At 42.3% G+C, this 27,449-nt stretch overlaps 1 protein-coding gene across 3 annotated transcripts in view; it reads left to right on the top strand.

Annotated features, from left to right (window-relative positions):
- Positions 1–27,449, top strand: part of PACS2 (phosphofurin acidic cluster sorting protein 2) — a 474,262-nt gene that overhangs the window by 211,596 nt on the left and 235,217 nt on the right. For all 3 annotated transcript variants that reach the window (XM_033952202.1, XM_033952201.1, XM_033952200.1), the window contains 2 exons: positions 1,946–2,019; positions 23,742–23,822. In XM_033952202.1, coding sequence (XP_033808093.1) covers positions 1,946–2,019; positions 23,742–23,822 — 155 coding nt within the window. The remainder of the gene's footprint in view (positions 1–1,945; positions 2,020–23,741; positions 23,823–27,449) is intronic.

Below are 27,449 nucleotides of genomic sequence, written 5' to 3'. Positions count from 1 at the left end.
GCACACCCGAAACCCCTATTGACCCTCCCAACCGAACCTCCCACCGTGAGACGAACACAAATCTCCCGGCTCCAGCAGCGTCCAAGGCACAATAAACACACTGCTTCGCGTCCTTCTACTGGCCTGATTTCCTCTGCCATGTCCCTGATGACATCATCAGAGACGCGGCAGAGGAAATTAGGGCAGTAGAAGGCCGCGAAGCAGTGTGTTTACTGTGCCTCGGACGCTGCTGGAGCCGGGAGGTTTGTCGACCGTCTAGTGGTGGGAGGATCGGCTGGGAGGGTCAACAGACTGCTGCTGGGTGAGTTACTATTTGAATTTTTTTTTTTCAATAAGAGCAATAAATACAAGTTAAATCGTCTGAAATCATTTTTGGAATGTTTTGGTGATTCACTTTATGAGTCATAACTAAAGACAACTTTCTTTGATTTTTGATCCGTTGATAAAGGAAACAGCAAAGGATTGTGTGATGCGCCTACTGTCAGCAAAGGCCTCGCTTAATGAAATTCCCCAGCAATTGGGTTCCGACGCAAAAACTACTAGATTTACAAATAAACCTCCCCATATTCTCACTGAGCTAAACTGGCATGGCTTTTGCACTGGAGTAAAACTGACGACTCAAAAATAAATAAACGGGTCTCCCTCCCCTAAAAAAGTAACTCCCATATTCCTGCAGTGTTAGAGGAGCAGAAATAGATTAATTTATTTTCAGAGGGCTAGGCTTACAAAAATGGATAACAATTGAAAAAAAAGAAGGGGATTTTGTGTGTGGGGCTGGTTGATTAATGGCCAGTACACGCACTAACGGGTTTCGGGTGTGCCAGATATGGTCGGTAATGGGGGGGGGGGGGGTTTAAATGGAAACATGCTGCTCAGGGGGATGGGAAGGAGGCAGGCATGCTGGCATCAGGGAGTGGGGGGGGGTTAAATGGAAACATGCTGCTCAGGGGGATGGGAGGCAGGCAGGCAGGCTGGCATCGGGGGTGGGGGGGTTTAAATGGAAACATGCTGCTCAGGGGGATGGGAGGCAGGCAGGCAGGCTGGCATCGGGGGTAGGGGTGGGGTTTAAATGGAAACATGCTGCTCAGGAGCATGGGAGGCAGGCAGGCAGCCTGGCATCGGGGGGTGGGGGTGTGACAAAGTCTGGAAGATAATGATGGGGACTTAGGAAGGAGGCACTGGGGCACTAAGGACATAGGATGCACTGAGGGCACTAAGCAGGACAGAGGCACTGGGGGCACTAAGGACACGGGAAGGAGGCACTGGGGGCACTAAGGACATAGGAAGGAGGCACTGGGGGCACTAAGGACACAGTACGCTGGCACTGGGGCACTAAGGACACAGTACGCTGGCACTGGGGCACTAAGGACACAGTACGTAGGCACTGGGCACTAGGACACAGAGTGGAGGCACTGGGGCACTAAGGACATGGGAAGGAGACACTGGGGCACTAAGGACATGGGAAGGAGGCACTGGGGCACTAAGGACACGGGAAGGAGGCACTGGGTGCATTATGGACACAGGAAGGAGGTACTAAGGACATGGGAAGGAGGCACTAGGGGCACTAAGGACATAGGAAGGAGGTACTGAGGGCACTAAGGACATAGGAAGAGACACAGACAGAAAAAAATGACAGAAAAGACAGGCAGTATGCAAGAAGAGAGAGACAAAGAAAAAAAAACCCCAGACACACAGACATAGACTCTAGCACCTGTTAATGTAACGGGCTTAAACACTAGTATCATAATAATATAATAGCTATATAATAATTATAGCTTTTTAATAATATAAAGTTATAATTAATATCATCATAATATCATAAATCACTGCTAGCTGCTTCTCCTGTTGCAACTCAAACCAAGTACTGTCTAGCATTATTAAGCTACTTGTCTGAAAAACTGAGGAGGAGTCTTAAAACTTTTGACCTTGTTTGCTGATTTTGCAGATAATTATTCTGAGGAAGAGTATGAAAGCTTTTCTTCTGAGCAAGAAGCCAGTGATGATGCTGTTCAAGGCCAGGTATATTAGTATTTTAAGTCTTACTTTCATGCCTATGCTCTGGATGGAGGAAAAGTTATAAAATGCCTTTGCCAATGTGTTAGCTGACTAGTGTTTTAATGTTGAGCTGTTATTGTGAAATAACTATTTAGTTATCCAAGGACAAGCAAGCATAATATTCTCACATGTGAGTAACGTCATTCATGGAACCAGATAAGGGCACTGCCAAGTGCATTGTCACTTTAAATCTTTAGGCAGTGCTCATACTGCATGTGTGCCAGTGCCTTCCTCTCTGACGTCGCTCATGGGACCATCAGTTTTTAGTTTTCCACAGAGCTGAGAAGCTGTGTCTTTGGTTTCTCCTTAGCATGTCAAATGTGTATATCTTTTTCTGTGCCATTCCAGTTGTTTTTTTATTGTACTTCTCTTCATAATTCTTCACTTTTCTCATTTTTTTAGTTATTCCATTGAATATGGATACATTTTCTTCATTTTTAAAATATTTTTTGCCTTCGGGCCACTTTGAGACTCTTTTTTGACCCAGGGAGCGTTGACTGTTTTCAGTTTACTTTTCACGAGTTCCTTGGGCCATCAAAACTTTTGGTGACTTAACTTTAGCCATTTTTCCCTCCATGTCAAAGAGGGTGCCAAGCAGTTTCAAGAAATTTACTCGATGTAATCGGACCATTTCAGGCTCTGACCCCCGTAATTAGTGTGTTCAGTGTCTAGGTCCTGACCATCAGGACATTCGCTGTGACCTCTGCACATTGTGACAGGCACCCTGCGCTGCGCCTTTCCCACTCAGTCATATGACAGTCAGTTCCCCAGTCGTACCTATGAGCACAGTTGTAAGCCTTGGGCACTTCAGAAAGAGAGAAAACAGCCCAGTACTAAGGGTTGTTGTTATTTTTTTTTATAATTCTTTATTTATATTTTGAAAATTTATACAAGCACATACAAACTTTGACACCATTGACCACTAACTATTGCTCAATAGACTAACATCCATGGTAGTAACTGACACTGCCCTAGAATGGTTTACATCCTTCTTCTCTAATTGAAATTCAAAAGTGCATACTAATCAAACCTCATCTGAATACTTCAAGCTAGATTATGGCATACCACAAGGATCTCCCCTTCTCTTTAATATTTTTACCTTTCCACTACTTACAATTGCTCAATCAAATGGTTTCACAGTATACAGTATGCTGATGATATCCAATTAATACACCCAATTGATCCAAATGACCCCAAAGATATTCAGAACATCAACAATAAACTAGAAAAAATTACTCAATGGCTCACAAGAAACATGCTATTCTTAAACCCATCCAAATCAAATGGAACGATCTTCTCAGGGAATAGTAATAAAAACCTAGTCTCCCCCATTTATTTTAAATCAACACTTCTTCATATCTCTAACTCTGTTAAGATCCTTAGAGTTATTGATGATGAATTAACTTTCCATCAACAGATAAGCTCAGTGGTAAGAAAAAGCTTTTACAAATTAAGAATGATCAGATCAGACAGTAGTCTACTAGAACCCTCATCTCTTAAAATTCCCTTGTGATTTTGCAAATTGATTACTGCAATTCCCTATATCAAAAAGAACTTAAATGGTTACAAATTATCCAAAACACAACAGTCAAATTAATCTACAATGCAAAAAAGATTGATCATGTTACTCCATTTATAATAAAATCCCACTGGTTACCAATCACACATAGAATCACATACAAAATCCTATTGCTTACCTTCAAGGCTAAACTCATAATAATAATGCAGTCAAATCTCGGTTTGCGAGTAACCCGGTGTGCGAGTGTTTTGCAAGACGAGCAAAACATTCTCGCAAAACTTATCTCGCAAACCGAGTGTTGACTCTATTTGCGAGCACCCCCTCCCCGATAACCGGCATCGCTCACCCCGCTTGCAAAGGCCCCCCGCTCGAACCCGCACCCCCCGCCCGAACAACTTGAACTTATCCCCCCGTCTGGCACCGGCACGCAACCCACAGGATGTGCCGGTGCCGCTAGAACAGGGGTGTCCAATGTCGGTCCTCGAGGGCCGCAGTCCAGTCGGATTTTCAGGATTTCCCCAATGAATATACATGAGGTCTATTTGCATGCACTGCTTTCATTGTATGCTAATAGATCTCATGCATATTCATTGGGGAAATCCTGAAAACCCGACTGGATTGCGGCCCTCGAGGACTGACATTGGACACCCCTGCGCTAGAAGATCTTCTAGTGGCACCGGCACATCTGGTGGACTTAATGCCAGTGCCAGATGGGGGGGGGGGGGTAAGTTCAAGTTGTTCGAATTGGGGGTGCCGGTTCACGCGCGAGGGGGGGGTGGAGCAGCGCCGTTGGCTCGGGGGGTGGGGGTGGGAACGTATCAAAGTGAGTTTCCATTATTTCCTATGGGGAAACTCACTTTGATATATGAGTATTTTGGTTTACGAGCATGCTTCTGGAACAAATTATGCTCGTAAACCAAGGTTCCACTGTAATTTTATTTTTGTATACCGACATACCCAGGGAGTTCTAGGTGGGTCACAGCATTTAATCAAAAAATACAAACACTGAGATCGTTAGGGCGTACAATATAAGAAGAGGAATAGGAAGTGGTTACAGGCCATAAGTGGAAGGGAAACAGTAGAAAAGAGGAGAGGTAGTCAAAAGAAGAAGTAGAAGGATGCATTAAGAGTTAAATCTGTGGAATAATTGCGTTTTGAGCTGCTAGCTAACACACACCTCAGGATTTATAGACAGACTACTCATCTCACACTGTCCATCTAGAACACTCCGATCCAGTAGCCAACATGTCCTTAATATCCCTTCTCTACTCCATCTTTTCTATGACACCACTAGAAAGATTTTCACTGTTACAGCCCCTACACTGTGGAACTCTACCCCCACACCTTCGGGAAGAAACACCTATGGACAAATTTAAAGTAAATCTAAAGATCTTCCTATTTAAGGATGCTTACGATAAGTAATCCTCAGACCTCAGAAAGAAGGAAGAGCATACTCCCTTTCTACTGTATTGACCTTTATTGTTCTTCTCTCCTATTGTAAATTGTATTTCTCCCCTATCCCTCATGTTTCAATATGTCTAATTATGTCTCCCCAAGATTGTATCTGTTTATGACTCTGTACACCACTTAGACAACTTTTTAAGTGGTAAATCAAATTTTAAATAAAACTTAAAAACTTACCCCCTCTTCTACGAAACTGCTCTAGTAGTTTCTAGTGCGGGGAGCCGCGCTGAATGGCCCACATTGCTCCCGACGCTTATAGGAACTCAGTGAGCATCAGGAGCAGCGCGGGCCATTCAGCGCAGCTCTCTGCGCTAAAAACCGCTAGCATGGTTTCGTAGAAGAGGGGGTTGGTAATTAAACTCTGGAATTCGTTGCCAGAGAATGTGGTGAAATCAGTTAGCTTCATGATGTTTAAAAAAGGCTTGGATCATTTCCTAAAAGAGAAGGCCATTATAGAGATGGCTTGGGGAAATCCACTGCTTATTTCTAGGATAAGCAGCATAAAAATCAGTTTTAACTACTTGGGATCTAGCTAGGTACTTCGGACCCGGGTTGGCCACTATTGGAAACAGGACACTGGGCTTGATGGACCTTCGGTCCAGTATGGCAATTCTTATGTTGGCTTTTTTCCAAGCTGGCCTTGATAAGGTCATCACCTTGGCTTTGCTTCGGGTCCAAGTCACTGGGCTCTCTTGTTTCAGAGTGCGGGACCGTAGACCTATGCTAGCATCTCAGCCAGACATCACCAGATTTCTGAAAGGTGCTCTCTGCATTAGACCACTGATCAAACAACCATTCCCATCGTGGGACTTCAATGTTGTTCTCAAAGGCTTTGCCAAGGTTCCATTCAAGTCTTTGGAATAAGCGTCCCTCATGGACTTGACACTTAAGGCAGTTTTTCTAGTAGCGGTGACATCAATGAGGTGAGTTTTGGAAAGCCAGGCTCTTTCTTGTCAAGAGTCTACGCTCATGTCACCCCTCTTCTTAGTCACTTCACTGGCTCCCTATCTACCATCGCATTCAGTTCAAGATCTTATTGCTGACCTACAAGTATATTCATTCTGCTGCCCCTCAATATCTCTCCTCGCTTCTCTCTCCTTATCCACCTCCCAGAGAACTCTGTTCCTCAGATAAGTCACTCTTAACGTTACCCTTTTCCTCCATTGCCAATTCCAGACTTCTTTCCTTTCATCTAGTTGCCCCCTATGCCTGGAATAAATTACCTGAGTTTGTCTGTCATGCCCCTTCTCTTGTTTAAAAGCAGACTGAAAACCCATCTTTTTGATATAGCTTTCAATCCTTAACCTTACTCATCTGCCCTCCAACCCAGCCAGCTGATTAACTGTGACTCTTTACAGCATTGCATGCGTCTGGTAGTGCTATAGAAATAATTAATAGTAGTAGTAGAATTTCAGAGACTGGAATATCCCTGCGCACTGATCCCTCCTTTCTGCTGAATGTGGTGTCTGTATTTCATATTAATCAGGAGGTCCATATGCCTGTGTTCTAACCTATAGGTTCTAAGAAACAGGACCACATTTTGTTTGTTAGACATGAGAAGAGTGCTTCTTCTCTATCTAGAGGTCACCAATGAGTTTTGGCTCTCTGACCATCTGTTTGTGTTGACTCGTTCATTACATTACATTACATTACATTACATAGAAACATGATGGCAGATGAAGGCCAAATGGCCCATCTCAGTGGCATACCTAGAATGTGTGACACCCGGGGCCCATCATTTTTTGACTTTCCCCATCTGTACGAAAAACATGATTTTTAGTAACAAGCCACACGTCACACATGAGTACCTAGGAAAAGGCAGCATCTTACATACTGCAGTGAGCAGTACAACATCAATACACCCATTGTAAAACTAAACAAGCCAGACTAGTACAGATCAATTCTATACTGTCAATCCTAACAGAAAACCATGTCTTTCAAACACACAGAACACAGAAAACACCTTCGCCTAGTATGGAATATGTCATCACAAACTAACCCCCTCCCCCTTTTACAAAACTATAGTGTGGATTTTAGCCACGGTGGTAACAGCTCCGACGCTCATAGAATTCTGAGCATCAGAGCTGCTACCACCATGGCTGGCGCTAAAAGAATGCTCCACAGTTTTGTAAAAGGGGGGATAAAATAGAAATACATAGACAAAGGTTAAATTGAACCAGCAAGAAGCTGGACTCTGCATACAATGCAACACCACAGAAACAGTGACACATGTCTCCTAAAGCAATAAATAAATAGAAAATTTTTGTTCTACCTTTGTCTTCTCTGGTTTCTGCTTTCCTCATCTTCTTGTTACTCTCTTCCTTCCATCCACTGTCTACCGTCTCTCTGCCCCTATATGGCATCTTCTCTCCTTCTATGCCCCTTCCAGAAACTGTATGCCTCTCCTTTCCATCTCTCCTTTCACCCCATTAGTCTGGCATCTCTCTCCTCTCCTTCCCTCTCCCACACCTCTCTTCTGCAATCCCTTTCTTCCCTCATTTTCCTTTTCAATTTATTTTCTGCATCCATCTAGATTATGCTCTTACTACCTTCTCATCAATTTCCTTTTTTTACTGTGTACCTACAGCTTACCACCTCTTTCCCTCACCCCCTCCAGTATTTCCCTAACTCAATCCTTTTCCCCCATCATGTGCCCTCCTTTTATTTATCTCCTCCTTCCATCATGTGCCCTCTTTCTCTACCCCTTCCATCTAGCTAAAGCACTGCCTGGGCTTTGCAGTCCCCAGTTATGTCTCTAGCAGGATATATATTTCAAATCTGATATATTCTAATGACAATACCTTTTGTTGTCTCTGGTTTCTGCTTTTATCTTCTTTTCACTCTTTTCCTTCCAGCGTCTGCCCTGTCTCTTCAATCCAGCATCTGCCCGTTCCATCCACTGTCTGCCCCTTCCAGAAACTGTCTGTCTTCCCCTGGCATCTCTCCTCTAGACTCCCCCCTTTGGTCTGGCATCCATCATCTTCCCTCTGTTCCCTCATGGTTTGGCATCTTTCTCCTTTCATCTCTCTTTCCCTCCCCCCTGTGGTTTTTAGCATTTCTCTCTTCTCATTTCTTTCACTCAGATCTGAATTCTCTGTCTCCTTCCCCGTTCTCTGGCATTTCTCTCTCCTCTCTCTCTCTTCTCTTTCCTTTTCTGGTCTTCCTTCTTTATTTTCTGCCTCCGTCTAAATTAAATTCTTTCTCCCTATGCAGTCCTCAGTTTCCCTCTTTTCACTGTCTACCCACAGCATGCCACCCCTTTCCTTCACCCCTCCACTATCTCACTAACTCTATCTTCTTTCCCCAGCATATGTCCTTTTTCTTTATCCCTCCTTCCATCCAATATGTGTTCTCTTTCTCCACTTCCATTCAGCATTTGCTCTCCCTTCTCCCCACTTCCATCATCTGCCCCTTCTCCCCACTTCCATCATCTGCCCTCTTCTCTCTCCCCACTTCCATCATCTGCCCCTTCTCCCCACTTCCATCATCTGCCCCTTCTCCCCACTTCCATCATCTGCCCCTTCTCCCCACTTCCATCATCTGCCCTCTTCTCTCTCCCCACTTCCATCATCTGCCCCTTCTCCCCACTTCCATCATCTGCCCTCTTCTCTCTCCCCACTTCCATCATCTGCCCTCTTCTCTCTCCCCACTTCCATCATCTGCCCCTTCTCCCCACTTCCATCATCTGCCCCTTCTCTCAATCTCTCCATCCATCAGAGGCCCATCTCTCTCCCTTCCTCTCACCTTTCCGATTTTAGCAACAAGATCGGCAACGCCCCCCGCCCCGCCCCCGTGATGACACTTAAGATCGGCAATGGGCCTCCTTCTACCTCCGGCATCAACAGAACTTCAGATTAGCAACGCGGTGCTCAGTCCAAAGCTTCCCTCTGATTCAGCTTCCTGTTTCCGCCCAGGCAGTTCAGTCAGAGGGAAGCTTTTGACTGGGCACCGCGTTGCCGATCTGAAGTTCTGTTGATGCCGGGGGTAGAAGGAGGCCTGTTGCCGATCTTAAATGTCATCGCGGGGGGGGGGGGGCGCGTTGCTGATCATGAATTGCATCGCGGAGGGGCCGCCAATGCTGCTCAATGCCATTGCAGCCCAGATGCTGCCGATGGCCCCAATGCGATCTTGCCGGCCCTGCGCTGACCGGCACCGGACGACCCAGACCTGGCCGGCTGTGCACCCTCCCCCTAAGGCGTTCACCCGGGGCGGACCGCCCCCCCCCTTGGTATGCCACTGGCCCATCTAGTCTGCCCATCTTCAGTTACCATTATTTCTTTTTCTCTCAGAGATCCCACAGCCTATCGAAGGTGTGCTTGCTTCCAAGGCCACAATCTTCAGATGGTTTCGTAAGGCCATTTTGTCAGCCAACATTGTCTTAGGAAACAGTTCCCTGTTTCTGTTAAGATGCATTCAACCAGAAGTTCAGCTTTGTCGTGGGCCAAAGCTAGAGCAGTCTCTCCAGAGATTTGTAGAGTGGCGATTTGGTACGCTACATAATTTTGCAAAGTTTTACAGGGTAGACGTTGTGTCACATGAGGATTCTGCCTTTAGCTCCTTTATGTTTTGGGCCGGTACAGTCAGCCCACCCTAGATTCCTAGGCTTCTTTTGTACATCCTGCATATCTAGAATGTCACACCTATTGCACTGGAAAAAGAGATTATATCCTTACCTTGATAATATCTTTACCAGTAGATAGGTGTGTCATTCTATACTCCCGTCCTGTCCTTCCTGCGCTTGCCTACTGTCTCATTCTGTTTATCCTTCTCCAAGTTGCTTCTTGTATGCCAGTCAGTCCTTTGGTCCCCGAAGAATACTGAATAATATGTTTTAGCATCTACAGGGGTACTTCCTGAGCACCTTTGATGTTTTTTTTGGCTGTTGCTAGTTCATTGAGTGCTCAAGTGTTCTTATGTTCAAGCAGACCAGTTAATTTGTTTGGGAATGTCCCATTTTTTTGTTCTTACTTCACATAATTAGACGGAGCTCCTGCATGTTTGGGTACTAACTGCAAGTGGCAGTAGAGCTCACAGTGAAGTAGGAGGGACACAGAAAAAATCTGGAGTGGATTTCTTCTGCAGATGGCCTCATAAAGGGTTCTTTCAGCTCTTTGTTGCCTTTGATCCTAATAGGCCAGGAAATATATCCAAAAGAATCATGTCCACTTGGCTAGCGGGCTGTATCTCCTTGTGTATACTCAAGCTGGGTTGATACTACAAGACTGTCTGACAGCCCACAATATATGGGACTAAGGCTGCCTCCATGGCCCATTTTCACTTTGCATCTATTGAATAAATCTGCAAAGTAGCTACTTGGTCATCAATTCATACCTTTACTTCTCACTACAGTTTAGAAACCAACTGCAGAAGAGACAGTCTGCTTGGGCAAGTAATTTTGCAAAACCTTTTCTCTAGTTAAAGCCAACTTTTTCTCCAACCCTAAAGGGCAGGGGTGTCCAATGTCGGTCCTCGAGGGCCGCAATCCAGTCGGGTTTTCAGGATTTCCCCAATGAATATGCATGAGATCTAATAGCATACAATGAAAGCAGTGCATGCAAATAGACCTCATGTATATTCATTGGGGAAATCCTGAAAATCCGACTGGACTGCGGCCCTCGAGGACCGACATTGGACACCCCTGCTATAGGGTTTCATCTGGCTCCAGTATATTCAGTGTTTAACCTCTTTCAGAGAGGTTAAACATGTGAGAATATTATGCTGGTTTGTTCTCAGAGAAAACAAAAATACTTGTAATAGGTGTTCTCTAAGGACAGCAGATATATATTCTCACAACCCACCTTCCTCCCCTAGTTGACACTGCCTAAAGATTTAAAATGGCAGTGCACTTAGCAGTGTCTGTACCAGGTTCCGTGAATGATGTCACCCACATGTGAGAACACCTGTTACAGGTAAGTATCTTTGCTTTATAAACAAATATTTCTTTTGAAGCTAGATAATTATGTAAATAAAAGTGCATTCCTGTAGCGCTCTCTGATATTTAGAATTTTAAGAAAATGCTCAAGACCACACTTTCTATAGAAGCATTCCAATGAATGATTCCAATTTATTCTAGTTTTTGGATTAATATATTATGTAGCACTGTAAATTGTATGACTTGTAATCTGTGATGTTTGTACAAATCTTATATATTCTTTTTTTAATTTATGTATATTGCTTTTGTAAAGACGCCTAGGAATAGGCGGTTGAGAAATCTTTTAAATAAATAAATATTTGGGCTTATTTATCTCTCAAAACCTTTGTAGTCTTAGTGCTTATTAGTAATTATTTAAATTGTGCCATGTTTTCCTTTTTTTAGAGCATCATCAGTAATTATTATGGATATTTGATAATATGAAAAGAAAGAACTGAGTAGGTGAACTGGTCTGGGTTATGTGTGAGTTTAGAGGGGACTAGACAGGTTATATATATGGAGGAATAAGTGAGGAAGAGAGATTCAGGTACTTTTTTTTCTTACATCTGATGAAATAATTTTAGAAAGCCATTGACACACAAAATAGATTTATGCACAGAAATAGCTTATTTTAGAATTGACTGGACTCTCTATGGGTGTAAGTTTACCCAACTGAACAGAGGTATTAATGAAGTAAGGGGTTAGTTTTTATATGGACAATTGATAAAATATAGTAAAATAAGCTTGGAAATTTCAGAATGCTAAACAATAGATGTAAATATATTTGTGTACTTCTCATGGGTAATTTTCAATGTCTATGATAGCTGCCTTTTACTGGCCTATATTGGGATGTACTAGCCTGTTCTACAAGTATAAATAGTGTCCCACTCCCCTTTAGAGGCCTTTTCTTCTCTTTTCTTCTCCATCTGAAAACTAGAAGGGCCAGGTCCCTCTCATAGCCATTTAAAAAAAAGCCCCAGCAAAGCCAGGAAACAAATTCATCGGAGGAAGAAAAACTGCAACATTTCTTCATTTCCCTTATCTCTGTTATTTAGGCTATATGAGGTTGCAAACATTCTCTCCTCCGAGTGCCTGATTCATACGGTAGTTGAGTATCACAAAACTTAGGTGTATGATAAAAGGATTTTCATTCTTTAAAACAAACAAAAACACTGAAGCAAACTTCTTTCTCAAATTGCATCTCGAGTGAAATGCTGTGGTGACCGTGTTAGTCCACTTTCTAAGGTAATATATAGAAATAAAACAAAAAACAAAGGAAATAAGGTAATACCTTTTTAATTGGACTATCTCAATGCATTTTATAATAATAATAATAATAATAACAATAAAAGTTTATATACTGCAGGACCTATGTGGTTTATAAAGATTAAAAGATGGTACAAATTGATTGAACTTAACAGGGTGGAAGCTAGTGATTAACAGCTCAAGGGATCAGTTATTGAGGAGAAAGAGTTGTACGGGTCAGCTGCCTAGATACTTCAGGAACAGATATGTTTTTAGGTATTTCTTAAATTCCTCATAAGTAATAGGCGTAAGCAATTGTTCCAGATCTTTACCCCCATAATGCTTTCTGATGTGAGAAAAAGTGTTGATGATGTCTTTTGAATTTACATCCTCTAACTGAAGGGTAAACAAAGTTCAAATATGAGCTTCTCTTATGTCTGTTGGCTGAGAAGGAGAAAAGGTCAGTTATGTATTTAGGGGCTAGACTGTATAGTACTTTAAAGCAGAAACGATGAGCTTTCGAAGGTAACCTTTCATCAGAATGTCATCTTTCAAGTTACCCCAAACCAAGTATCTCTTTTCTTATAAGTAACTGCAAAACTGCTGGATTTTTCTACCATTTCCCAAACTAGCAGGCAGGGCTAGGCAACCGATGGCAAGATTGCCTCCTTGCTCTGTAACTTCTTTAATATGAGCAACAGCTGTGTTGCATTCTGCCTTGCAGTAGAGAATGACACGGTGGCTGTTAGCCGCAGCTAGCCGTGGGTAACCCGCGAAAACGGTGGGGAAAAAACTGTGTTCACCATGGCTATGGGGACAAGGCGATAGAAAATGTTTAACAACCTTCTGGCAACACAAGCAGCAAAACTCAACCATTCCATCTCCAACCTGCTGATGACAACGGGCGACCTCAAAACATTCCGAAAAGAAATATTAATTTTTCTGCTTGATCTCCTTTGAAGATTTTTTTCAGGTTCCGGCACGTTGGATGTGTCCTCTCTTGTAAATACTGACGAAAAGAACATGTTTAGTCTATCCACCACTTCTTTTTCCTCCTTCACCACTCCCTTCCTATCTCCTTCATCCAGTGGTCCCACCTCCTCCCTTGCCGGCTGCTTCCCTTTAACATATCTGAAGAACTGTTTGAAATTTCGTGCTTCCCTGGCTAGCCTCTCTTCGTATTCTTTTTTTGCTCTTCTAACCACTCGGTGACATTCTTTTTGATGCTTCCTGTGTTCTTTCCAGTTTTCCCTGGTTTTGTCCTTTTTCCACATCCGGAATGATTTTTTCTTATCTCCTATCGCTTTCTTCACTTCTTTAGTTATCCAAACCAGGTCTTTTGTTCGGTTCTTTTTGCATCCTTTTCTAAATCTGGGGATATACAGATTTTGCGCTATGCTCACCGTGTCCTTAAATAAGGACCAGGCTTGCTCCACAGTGTGCAATTTTTTTCGAGCTGTTCCTAAGTTTATTTCTTACCATTACTCTCATCTCTTCGTAGTTTCCTTTCTTGAAGTTAAAAGTTGTCGCTGTGGTTCTATTCCTACTTCGACTTTGAACTGGATCATATTGTGATCGCTGTTTCCTAACAAAGAAATGAACAGATAAGAAACAAGGTACCTGCCTGAACAAAAACATTTTCAATTCCAATACCCCCACACCCACCCAACAGAAAAGGAAGAAAATGAAAAAAAAAACTAAAACACAATTATAGTAAAACACAATTATAGTAAAACACAATTATAGTAAAATAAGCTTGGAAATTTCAGAATGCTAAACAATAGATGTAAATATATTTGTGTACTTCTCATGGGTAATTTTCAATGTCTATGATAGCTGCCTTTTACTGGCCTATATTGGGATGTACTAGCCTGTTCTACAAGTATAAATAGTGTCCCACTCCCCTTTAGAGGCCTTTTCTTCTCTTTTCTTCTCCATCTGAAAACTAGAAGGGCCAGGTCCCTCTCATAGCCATTTAAAAAAAAGCCCCAGCAAAGCCAGGAAACAAATTCATCGGAGGAAGAAAAACTGCAACATTTCTTCATTTCCCTTATCTCTGTTATTTAGGCTATATGAGGTTGCAAACATTCTCTCCTCCGAGTGCCTGATTCATACGGTAGTTGAGTATCACAAAACTTAGGTGTATGATAAAAGGATTTTCATTCTTTAAAACAAACAAAAACACTGAAGCAAACTTCTTTCTCAAATTGCATCTCGAGTGAAATGCTGTGGTGACCGTGTTAGTCCACTTTCTAAGGTAATATATAGAAATAAAACAAAAAACAAAGGAAATAAGGTAATACCTTTTTAATTGGACTATCTCAATGCACAACCCTAACAAAACCCTAACAAAAAGAGAGAGTGGCAATATACAGAAATCAGAGCTGGGTCACAAGCCAAGATTTAAAACATTGCTACGAGCATGCATTGTTAATGAGGCCCAATAAGGTTCCCAAATGTACTGAAGCTGACGGCCTTTCACAGAGTCAATATCTTTGACCTCCATAAACTCCATCTTTAATTGGTGAAGCATTAATATTCTCCATTGAGATAGAGAGGGAGATTCAGAGTCCAACCAATGTAGCAATTTCAATTTCTTGGCTAGCAATAGGGTTCGTCGCAGGATGTTCCGTAGCCCCTTAGGGACTGGGTGGGTAATAATTTAAAGTGAAAATAACATTTTCGGATGCTGTATACATTTGGACTTCCACATGTGGGAAATATGAGTATGCACTAGTCTCCAAAATCACAATATCGTAGGACAAAAATAGAATATATGGCCCAGAGTAGCATTGATTTGATGACATTTGAGGCAACAGGAGTAAGGTCTCAAGTAAGCACAATGGTCTAAACGGTGAAATATATAGCCTCATGATCATCTTATAGTAATTCCCACAGCAGAACAGAAGTCCATTTCTATGAACCAGATTTCAAAGCAGTTTGTAGCAAAGTGGCAGGGATTGAGATTCCCAAATCTGTCAACCTTCGCTCTCCCAAAGAGTCAAAACCAAGACCTTGAGCCTCTTCCAACAAGAATTGCAAAGGGACTTGAACAAACTAGGGGAATTGGCGACGAGATGGCAGATGAAATTCAACGTTGAGAAATGTAAAGTATTACATGTGGGAAACAGAAATCCGAGGTACAACTATACGATGGGAGGGATGTTATTAAATTAGAGTACCCAAGAAAGGGACTTGGGAGTAATGGTGGACATGACAATGAAGCCGACGGCACAGTGCGCAGCGGCCGCTAAGAAGGCAAACAAAATGCTAGGCATAATCAAGAAGGGTATTACAACCAGAACAAAAGAAGTTATCCTGCCATTGTATTGGGCGATGGTGCGTCCACATCTGGAGTACTACGTCCAATATTGGTCGCCGTACCTTAAGAAGGACATGGCGTTACTCGAGAGGGTTCAGAGGAGAGCGACGCGTCTGATAAAGGGGATGGAAAACCTTTCATACGCTGAGAGATTGGAGAAACTGGATCTCTTTTCCCTGGAGAAGAGGTGACTTAAAGGGGATATGATAGAGACTTACAAGATCATGAAGGGCATAGAGAGAGTAGAGAGGGACAGATTCTTCAAACTTTCGAATAATAAAAGAACAAGAGGGCATTCAGAAAAGTTGAAAGGGGACAGATTCAAAACGAATGCTAGGAAGTTCTTCTTTACCCAACGTGTGGTGGACACCTGGAATGTGCTTCCGGAGAGCTTAATAGGGCAGAGTACGGTACTGGGGTTCAAGAAAGGATTGGACAATTTCCTGCTGGAAAAGGGGATAGAGGGGTATAGATAGAGGATTACAGCACAGGTCCTGGACCTGTTGGGCTGCCGCGTGAGCGGACTGCTGGGCACGATGGACCTCAGGTCTGACCCAGCAGAGGCATTGCTTATGTTCTTATGATGAAAATGAAGTGAAATGAAGTGGATTGTGCTTCCTTCAAAGTATCAAATACTGTAGCCATCAAAGTTACAACAGGCAAAGATTGTACATAGTGTCTCAGCTGCAGATAATGAAGAATGTCATTGGCCAAAAGACCATATCTCTGCACCAGTTGCTAATAAGTACGAATTATTCCAGTACGGGTGAAAACCTGGTGCAGATATACAATCCCACGGGATGTCCAAGAGGTAAACAAAGACGAGTCCATTCCAGGTTTAAAGAGAGGATTGCCTCGGATGGTCAATAAAGGAGAGTTTGTGGAAGAGAGATTCAAATAAGCACAAGCTCACTGCCAAGTCTTGCGTGCTGGTTGTAATACAGGGTAATTCGTAAGTACAGATTTTAGGAATGGCTGAGGTGCCCCTAGGAGAGTGCCAATTGTATATGGGGAGAGTACCCCCAATTCTACCTCTGTAAAATTGGAATAGGAAGTCCCCCCTAAACCAGTCATTAAGATGATGTAATTGACATGCCATAGACAATAAATGTAAATTCAGGAAACCCAACCCTTCTTTTTCCTTTGGAAGAGTACATTTGGCATATAACAAGCAAACGCGCTTACCATTCCACAGAAATTGCTCCACCGCCCGACGAAGTCAAGTATGATATTCTACAGTACAGAAAATAGGCAACATTTGAAAAAAAATATAACCATTTGGGAATGACAATCATGTTATATAATTCAATATGTCCCAATAAAGATATGACTGCCACACTCCTAATTTGAGCTCAGTAGAGTGCAATAAAGGATCCAGATTTACACTAATCAAACAGGAAAGGTCCACAGGTATCCATATTCCCAAATATTTTATTTTCTGGTCAGCCCACCTAAGCGGAAACGGTCCTTCCCAGTTCAACTTCAAAGAATCTAGGACCACCAGGACTTCCAATTTATGTGCATTCAGTGGATACCCAGAATAACAACTAAATTCAGCTAACAGCCATAATGCATGAGACAGAGAGGAATGAACATAGATGAGCACTAATAAAACATCATTGGCAAAAGCCAATGTTTTAGCAAGTATCTTTGAAAATTGAACTCCTGCCACATCCAGGTCTTTCTGGAGAGTCCACAAAAGAGGTTCAAGATATAATAAAAACAGTAACGGGTACAGGGGGCAACCCTGATGTGTTCCTCTGCAAATAGGAAAGGCAACAGTGACCGAACCATTGATTAAAAGAGAGGCAGATGGAGTAGAATATAGGGCTTGCAAAGCTTGCATATAACCATCAGACAAGCCGACAAACTCCAATACCTGAAAGAGATTGGACCAAGAAACTTGGTCAAATGCTTTCTCAGCATTAAGTTCCACCAATAACAATGGTATTACAATAAGCCAGGGACAATAAGAGCTTTCTAACATTGAGAACTGATTGGCATCTCCTTACAAAGCCGACCTGTTCAGGACAAATCAACTGTGGCAGAAAGACTGCCAATCGGTCAGCCAAAACGCTAGTCAATAATTTGATATCAACATTTAACAGAGAAATAGGGCGATAAGAGTCCGGACAGTGGTCAGATTTACCAGGTTTTAATAGTAAAGTTATCAAGGCCATGTTAACTCTCTCCAGGACACTGCCCTGGAAAACACAGGTATTATTACATTACGGATTTCTATTTCGCCTATACCTTGCGGTTCAAGGCAGATTACAAAAGATTTGACTGGACATTTTCCAGTGAAAATACAATTTTTTTTTTTTTTTTTACAACAGAGGAGATATAGCTGGAAAGAATCCGAGGGGATTTACAAGTTGGATAGCAAATTGACAGTGCAGAACTGTGTGATATAAACAAATAGATTACATTTAGAGTAGGTAAGATTACAATACATTTCAGGGATCTGTTTACTTGGTAGGTGATTTGGGGAGGATTTTATAGGGGAGAATTATCTGGAGGTAGGTGAAGAGGGGTTAAGATATTTGGATGAATTTTTTGAAAAGCAGGGTTTTGATTTCTTTTTGGAATGTTTTGAGGTCGCCCGTTGTCGTCAGCAGGTTGGAGATGGAATGGTTGAGTTTTGCTGCTTGTGTTGCCAGAAGGTTGTTAAACATTTTCTTGCGCTGTGTGCCTTTGAGTGGGGGGAAGGCAAAAGGGTTCGGGGTTCTTCTGTGTCTTGAGGTGACGATCTGGTTTAAGCGGTTGTTTAGGTAGGAGGGGGAAGAGCCATTTAATGCTTTGAATAATAGGCAGTAGAATTTGAATTGAATTCGTGCTTGTACGGGTAGCCAGTGAGAGTCTAAGAAGGCAGTTGTAATGTGATCATATTTTCTCAGGGAGTAGAACAGTCTGAGGGTGGTGTTTTGTATGGTCTGAAGTTGTTTTATCATCATGGCAGGACAAGGTAGATAGAGGGAGTTGCAATAGTCCAGCAAACCTAAGACTAGGGATTGGGCAATTAGTCTGAATTGTGCTGGATTGAAAAATTTTCTGATTTTATGTAGATTTCTCATAGCTAGAAAAGCTTTCTGGGTTGTCTTGTTGATTTGGGACTGCATTGTGCAGCATCTGTCTATCGTTACTCCTAGGAGCTTGAGTTCGGGTTGTATTGGGTATTTGGTATTTTTGATTTTCAGTTCTGTGATGGTAGGAGTTTTGGCCTTTTCGAGCAAAAGGAATTTTGTTTTTTCTGAGTTTAGTTTCAGTTTGTGGTCCATCATCCATTTTTCCACTGTATCTAGGGTTGTTTCTAGCTTTGCTGTGGTGATGGTCTCTGATGGGTCGAAGGGGAGGAGTATGCTGATATCGTCTGGGTAGCTGAAGGATGTGACATTTAGGTTGTCTAAAGTGGCTCCTAGGGAGGAAATAAAGAGGTTGAAGAGCGTAGGTGAGAGAGGTGATCCTTGTGGAACTCCGCAGGGATTGGACCATGGTTCTGATTTGATATCATTGGACTTTACCATATAGGTTCTTGATTTGAGGAATCCTTGAAACCAATTCTAGACCTTGCCTGAGATCCCTATGGCGTCAAGTATCTGTAGTAATAAGGAGTGGTCAACTAGGTCAAATGCTGCGGAGAGGTCAAGTTGAATTAACATCATCTTTTTTCCTTTACTGATGTGTTGCCGGGCTGTATCTAGTAGTGAGACAAGTAATGTTTCTGTGCTGTGGTTGGTTTGAAATCCTGATAGTGAGGGGTGAAGAAGGTTATGGTTTTCCAGGTAGTTGGTGAGGTATTGTGCAACTAGGCCTTCTATTATTTTAACGTATATCGGTATTGAAGCGATAGGTCTGTAGTTGGAGGGGCTATCTATTGGGCCTTTGTGATCTTTCATGATTGGGGTGATTAAGATCTCTCCTAGGTCCTGAGGAAATTGGCCTTCTGTCAATGTGGTTTGAATCCATAGCATAAAGTTGGCTTTGAAAGTGGTAGAGGCGTTTGATAACAGGTAGGTGGGGCAATTATTTAGGTCACTGGAAGCATGGCTGTATTTATTGTAGAGTCGGTTCATATCCGACCAAAGTAGGATTGGGAAGTTGGACCAGCTTCTGTCTGCTACGATGGCTTCACCTGTTGAGGGTGCTCTGCATCAAGATGAGGTAATCCCATATCCTCTAAATAATTCTCCAAAGGCATGCACAAGTCTAAAGGCATTTCCCCATAAAACTGACAAAAATAATTCTGAAACATCTCCAAAACTACCATCCCGTTTCTCTAAGACATTTATGTACCTAGGGCCCTGATTATCCCGTAATATCCGAGCAAAAGTTGACCCAGTTTGTTACCATACCTATGAAAAGTATGAGCACGATGATAATAAAATTGTTTTGCTTATTCATGCAATAGTGCACTAAGGGCGGTCCAAGCCGACAAGTAAATTTCTTTGTTAGCCACAGTTGGGGAGGTAGTATAAACTACCTTAGAGGCTCTATACTTGCGCTCTAAAGTAACAACCCCCTGAGAAATACACTTTTTGCGGACTGCAATATAGGGGCTCTAACACTGCTTTCAAGGCTTCCCAGTATAAAATTGTGTTATCCTGATGCTGGGCATTGAAGCATTCATACTCCTCCCACCTTTGAAATAGGTATTTACAAAAACAGTCATCTGCAGCTAAATATGTAGGAAATTGCCATGGCCTTTGAGCCCCCTGATGACCAGGAAATTATAAATCAGTCCAGATCAAACAGTAATCCAAACAGACCGAGGAACCAATGAGACTAAAGCAAATAAATCTGAAGTGAGCAAAATATAATCAATTCTAGACTGGGTATTGTGCGCTCTCGATACATGGGTATAATCAAGATCAAAAGGATAGAATAGTCTCCATGCATCTAACAAATTAAGGCCAAACTAAAGTATGGTAGTCCCTTGCGGTTACCCAAAATGGGTTGTCCATGACCCTGCAAACGATCTACCTGAGGGTCTATTATTAGATTGAAATCACCTGCAACCATTGACGGGAGGTCTTGAGAGGCTAAACAAATAAGCTTTTGAAAAAAGGCATGCTCATAGACATTAAGGCCATAAACCATGAGTAAGTGAAAAGTTTAGTTATACAAGGAGAGGTGAAGCAATAAATATCTACCATAGATATCTGAAGCTACACATTGAACCTGACAAGGAAGGGTTTTCCGAATTAGAACCGCTACCCCACATTTCTTCTGTTGGTTAGAAGAAGAATATATTTGACCCACCCAATCTTTCTGGAGCTTAGTGTGTTCTACATCAGATAATATAGTTTCCTGCAAGCATGCTTCACTTAAGGTAAGAGAGAATCTTAGATTGCTGTATGGGGGAATTGATACTGGATATATTCCAGGAAGCAACCCACATCCTATCAAAGAGCATTGATGTCTGGACTACAGGGAGTAATTGTGAAACAGTATCAAATGACACTGAATAGAACTCAGACCCCAGCCCAAACCCGGGAAACACATAATCAAGGATGAAATACATGCCAGACTGTCTTCCAGAAAAATTGAAAGTTCCCACTTCTCCACTCAACTCTCCCTCCAACAAAAAAATGGCAGAAGAAAAATAAAAGAAAATTGCATTAAAAAATACTGAATCCCAAATCGCCCACAAGCATACAAACCCCCCCAACCTATCCCCCAAACCAGCAAACATACATACATACCCATTCCCAATAGCAAAACATCGCTCTACACCCAAACTAAAACGGTCAGATATGAGTGCAGAGCCACGTTCTGGTGCTTTGAAAACCCCTGACACAACCAATCCCAGAAAATTATGCACAAACAGTTACAGAAACCAAGTAATAAACATACTGTAAGTAAACATAATCAGTAATAAGAAACTTCAGCATTTAGAAAATCAAACTGGAGACCAAAATCAGGTTGCTCTGTCCAGTCTCCCAGAGAAGCATTAATAGAGAGAGATTATAATCCAACAAGAAGGGAGAATCAGTCACGTCGGAGCCTCTCCCTCCGTGGGATGGGAATTCAGAAAGCCTGTGCCTTAACTGGAGAATCAAAAATGTTCCACTGACCATTTATATAGATCTTCAAAATCGCAGGGTATGGGAACATGAACTTCATTTTCTTAGTGACCAGTGTTAAACAAAAAGGATGGAAAGGCTGCTGACAATCCAATAGGGCAGCCAAATAATCTTCAAACAAGCGGACTTGCTGGTCTCTAAATAGCAATGTGCCCTGTTTCATTTTAAATTGTTTAAGAGCTTCCGATTTGTGCAGGTAATTATGAAATTTTACAATCACTAAATGAGGTCTAGAATCACCAATTTTACACTGCCCCAGTTGGTGGGTGTGTTCTAATCGTGGAGGCCCCACACCCGGGGTAAATGTGAAGGTATCCCGTATCCAGCGCTCTAATTCTTCCAATAATGCATTATCTGACACCTTCTCTGGCATACCAAGAATTTGCAAATTGCTACATTGAGATATGTTTTCTAAGTCATCAATTTTCTCAGACTGAGAAAGAACCAGCAAATGCAAAGATTGCAATTCTGCAGCTACTCCATGTGCATCATCTTCGATGGAGGAGACTCATTTTTTCAACTCTTAGTCCTACGAGTGGTGTCTATAAGTAATTGTTCTAAATGAGACATATGTTCAGAAAGGTTTCAAATCTAGGTTTCAAGGCTTTTACCATCGTAGTTAGATCAGCCAGGGCGGTTTCCGTAAACTGCATGACTGCGCCACAAGGGCCCTCTGCCATTTTATCCTCTCCAATCTTGACACGATCTTTCTTCGATCCCTTACTCGACATTGCTGAAATAGCAGGATTCAAGTATCTGTCCATAGATCAGGATCTCAAACTGAAATCCTAGAGATGATTTTAGGAAAAAACAGCTGCGCTTAAGGGCGATTGTGCTGGAGGAACTCGGAGCAGGGCTGGAACACATCCTTCCCTGTTCACAGCATCAAATGACTTTCATACATGTAAGAATATAATGCCTGTTTGTCCTTGGAGAAAGCAGTATTACTTACCCTAGAACAGGTGTCCTCTGAGGCAGCAGACATATATTTTTACAACATGCCCACCTCCCCTAGTTGGCCTCTTAGTTTTCTTACTGAACTGAGGGTCCTGTGAGCTGACTTTGGGCAGGAAGGCACAAGCACATGCACAGTATGGTAACTGCCTTTAAAATTTTAAATGACAATGCACTTGGTTGTGTCCATACTGGTTTCTGTATATGACATCATCCACCTGTGAGAATATATCTGAAGTCCTTGGAAAATACCTGCTATAGGTAAGTAATTTTGCTTTTTCGGAAAATGTAAGTTGAAGATTGGAGGCCAGATGTGTATATTCAGCCCAAAGTTCTTAGTTTTATACAGACTTATTTCTTAAGGATTGTAGTCAATATTTTGTATGTGTTTCCTTCTCTTGTTCTATTGTACATCTGAAGAATTGATATGTGTGGTCTTGACAGTTAATATAATGCAACATCATTTTTGTAGGCCTATTTAAAAGGTATCTCATCTGCTATGATTCTCATTTCATTTTTAGAATTAGTAAGAACATAAATGTTGTACAGAATCAGGCCAGTTTTCCATTTAGCCCAGCATCTTGATAGAAGTACTTGTTATATTCTGATTTGTAAATTCATCCCCTATTCACCAAGTCTAATAATAATAATAATAACTTTATTTTTGTATACCGCAGTACCAGAATAGTTCAGAGCGGTTTACATGACAAGAGACTGTACATCTACAGCGAAATTTACAAATAAGTCAATCAATCAATATAACTTAGCAAGTCGGGAGCAGGCAAGAAGGAGATAGAGAGGTTATAAACAAGTCAATCGGCGTGGCTTAGGCCTAATAGAACTGGGTTTCAAAACTTGCCCAAACCATTCATTAAACCCAATTATACTACTATCCTTGACCATGTTTCTAAACAACAATTTTCACAATCTAATTATATGTTGATGAGAGAACGTTTTTTAAAAAAATATTCTTCCAGTTTCATTAAGTATCCTCTAATCCTAATATTTGAACTTGCTTATTAAGACACTACTGTAAAGTAATACATGTCATGTTTTCTGTTTATGTAAGTGCTTTGTAGAATATCAAGAATGCCTAACAAATTATCAAGCCAGATATACTCATTAATCAGCTAGTCACATTTTCATCCCAGTTTTTCAACCAATCTGTAAATATACTTGTTTTTCTAGGATTTGGATGATGACGAGTATGATGTTGGCAAGCCAAAGAAGCAGCGGAGATCGATAGTAAGAACGACGTCCATAACCAGGGTTGGTGGAAATTAGTTTTACTAACACAGAAAGTTTGATCAGGATGTGCATAATTGGATGAAAGATATCAGAGTTTTTGGGTGGTGGTACTGGTTTCTTCATTCCTGTCAGAGCATTAAATAAAGATCGGTCCCTCTCTTAGTATATTCTTGGCACTGTCCTATAGTATTTTTTTTCTGAATTAATTCCAATCAATTAGAATTTATTCCCAAGGTTATACCACTCAATCAGAATGACAATCTTAAAGACAGAAAGGTCCTCTATGGTATTGGGGATTATCTTAGACTCCTCATTGTCTTTTGAGGCCCAGGTTGATTATCTGTTTTAAAATTTTTTCTTTGAACTGAGAGTTACAATTCCAGTGCAATAAGTGAGACATTCTAGACAGTAGGGTTATTTCCTTTTAGCCACATGTTTCAGAAGGAACCCACTCAGCCTCTATAGTACTTCACTGGGCTATTAGCTCCCTCTACAGTTCTTTCCTTCTCCTTCTGCATGCATGGCTGCAGTTGTGTGTTTTCTGCTTTCCCCTTTTTATTATTTTTAATTTGATGTAATTACATCCCGTTTTCGGGTAATTTGATGTTTGGAGCAATTTTAAAGCTTTGCCTGCATGAGAATTCACATACTCTGGTCTGTAGCTGATTCCCACGCACTCATTCAGATACCTGGAAGTTCTTTTCGACACTGCGGCGGGCCGTGTCTCTCTACCAGTAGCCCGCAGGCAGAAATTGTGTGCTCAGATTCCTTCCCTTCTGGAGCAGCCGCTTCCTTCAGCATGGGATTATTTTCAGGTACTGGGATCAATGGTTGCCATACTGGATGTGATTCCTTGGGGGAGGGCATGCATGCATCCTCTGCAACATGCTTTGCTCTCTCACTGGGCTCCGCACAGGGATGCCTTGCAGACCTATCTACCTTGGACTCTGGAAGCTTGAGCAAACATGGCATAGTGGCTTCTCCAGCAAATGCTCCACAGGGGTGTTCCACTACACATTGCCTCTTGGATCATGGTGATGACAGATGCCAGCCTTCGGGGCTGGGGAGCTCATTGCAATCATTGTCCTGTTCAGGGGTATTGGACACCCTCTCAGTGAAAGTGGTCAATCAGCTGATTGGAGCTCAGAGCCATTCCACCAGCTCTGATGAGATTACAGAAGACGCTGGAGGGCCAAGCGGTCTGGGTCTTCTCTAATAATGTGACAACAGTAGCCTCCATCACTTGCCAGGGAGGAATCAAGAGCACTCCTCTGGTTCAGGAAGCCCATCTTCTTTTTCATCGGACGGAGCATCATGGCCTAGTGCTGACGGCAGTGCATGTGGCAGGAGTAGACAGCATTTAAACAGACTTCCTAAGCAGACAGACTCTGGATCCAGGTGAGTGGGTTCTGTCCCCAGAGGTGCTCCAAGTGATAGTGGTGTGCTAGGGAAGATCCCGCTTCGATCTCATGGCCATGGCTTAAAACAAGAAGTTGGATCGCTTCTTCAGTTGAAGATCTGAGCCCTGAAGCGAGGGGCTCGATGCTCTGGTGAAGCCGTGGCCTCCGGAAATTCTCCTGTATGATTTCCTCCTTGGCTGCTGTTTGGCCAAGTCCTTCAGAGGATCTCGGGCAATCTGGGCTGTGTCATTCTGGTGACTCCAGATTGGCCTCACAGACCATGGTACGCAGGTCTGATGTGCCTGTGTAGAGGTTGCAGCCTTTGGCTGAGTACCTCTCTGGACCTTCTTATGCAGGGTCCGGTATCCATCGAGGATCCAGGTCACTTTGCTCTTATGGCTTGGCACGTGAGCATGCAGCCTTAGACCATAAGGGATAGTCTGCCCTGGTTGTTGATACTCTTCTGAAATCTAAGAAGTTATCTATGATGTTGGCTTATGCTAAGGCGTGGAAAGCCTTCCTACATTGGTGTACCCATGACCAGAAGGATGCTTATTCAGCTCTGATCTCACTAATTCTCGCCTTTCTTCAGGTTAGTTTGGATAAAGTCCTTACTGTGGCTTTTCTTCAGGTCCAAGTGGCCTGGCTCTCCTGTTTTAGATCCTGGGAGTGTCGGTCTTCCTTAGCGTCTCATCCTGATGTTGCTGATGGGGGCTGTTCATGTCCGACTGTTGGTTAAGCACCCTTTCCCTTCCTGGGACCTTGACTTGATATTGTCTAGCCTTACTAAGGCTCCTTTTGAGCCCTGCTGATATGATTCCCTCTTGACCTTGATACTCAAGACTATTACGTGTGTCAAAACTGCAAGCTTTGTCTGGCAGGGATCCTTTTCTCTGTATTTTGGAGACAAGGGTTTCCTTTTGGACGGTTCATTCCTTCTTGCCGACAGTGGTTTAAGTTTTCCATGTCAATCAGGATGTGTGTTTGCCTTCCTTTCAACCAATAGGTTGAAACAGGACCGCCTGTTCAAGAAACTGGATGTGTGCAGAGTTTTCTGTGTTACTTGAAGGTCACCAACAAGTTTGGTCTCTGACCATTTGTTTGTGCTGACTTATTCAGTTAAGCGGGGCACTCCCGCTTCCAAGGTCACGATTTCCAAATGGATCCATAGGGCCATTTTGTCAACTTACATTCTTGCAGGGAAACAGTCTCCTGTTTCCGTCAAGGCACATTCTATCAGAAGTATGGCTTCTTCGTGGGCCAAAGCTAGAGCTGTCTCCCCTGAGGAAATTTGCAGAGTGGTCTTCACACGTTTGCCAAGTTCTGCCGAGTGGACGTGGTGGGTAAGACAAGACTCCGCCTTTAGGTCCTTGGTCTTACAGATTGGCACAGTAAGTCCACCCTAGATTTTTGGGGGAATTGCTTTTGTATGGCCCTATTGTCTAGAATGTCTCACCGATTGCACTGGAAAAGGAGATTATGTACTCACCCTGGTAAGCTCTTTTCCAGTAGATAGGTGTGACATTCTGGACTCCCGGCCTGTCCTTCCTGTGTCTGCTTACAATTTTTAGTCTATTTATGCTTCTCGAAGCTGTTTTTTGTATGCCTGTCGGCCCTTGAAGGCTGAAAAGAATTTGTATATGTTTCAATGTATTGGGGAGTAGTTTCTGAACTCCTTGAAGCCTTTGTTGGCATTTACTTTTAATGTTGGGTGAATTTTTGAGCAGAACGGTTAGTGTGAGCCTGTTACTTTAGGTGCCTCTACTTCAAGTGTATTGGGTGGCTCTCCATATTTGGGTGCTAACTGCAGAGGGAACTAAACAACCCAGTGAAGTACTATAGAGGCAGAGTGGAAAATCTGGAGTGGCTTCCTTCTGCATCATGCAGCTAAAGGGAAATAACCATACTATCTAGAATGTCTCATCTATCTACTTGAAAAGAGCTTACCAGGGTAAGTACATAATCTCCTTTTAGAACTTATTTTCATGAACAACATTTTAGACTTCTTGTTCAATCAGAGTCTAATTTTGTCCCAATTAGATTATTGTACAGTAGTATTTTGTATTCAGGTATTACTGTCAAACTAAGGAGTAGGATACAACTATTGCAGAATATGGCTGCTTGAATGATATTTAGACAGAGTAAGCTCACTCAAAGTGTCACCTTTGTTCAGAGATCTTCATTGGTTGTCATCCCAAGCACGAATAGCATATAAAGCTTGTTTTTTTTTAAATATTTTTTTATGGAT

This window comes from Geotrypetes seraphini, chromosome 7 (assembly GCF_902459505.1).
Source record: "Geotrypetes seraphini chromosome 7, aGeoSer1.1, whole genome shotgun sequence".
Taxonomy (NCBI): Eukaryota; Metazoa; Chordata; class Amphibia; order Gymnophiona; family Dermophiidae; genus Geotrypetes; species Geotrypetes seraphini.
The sequence above is the reverse complement of the archived record's forward strand: the minus strand, read 5'-3'. Positions and strand labels throughout refer to the sequence as shown.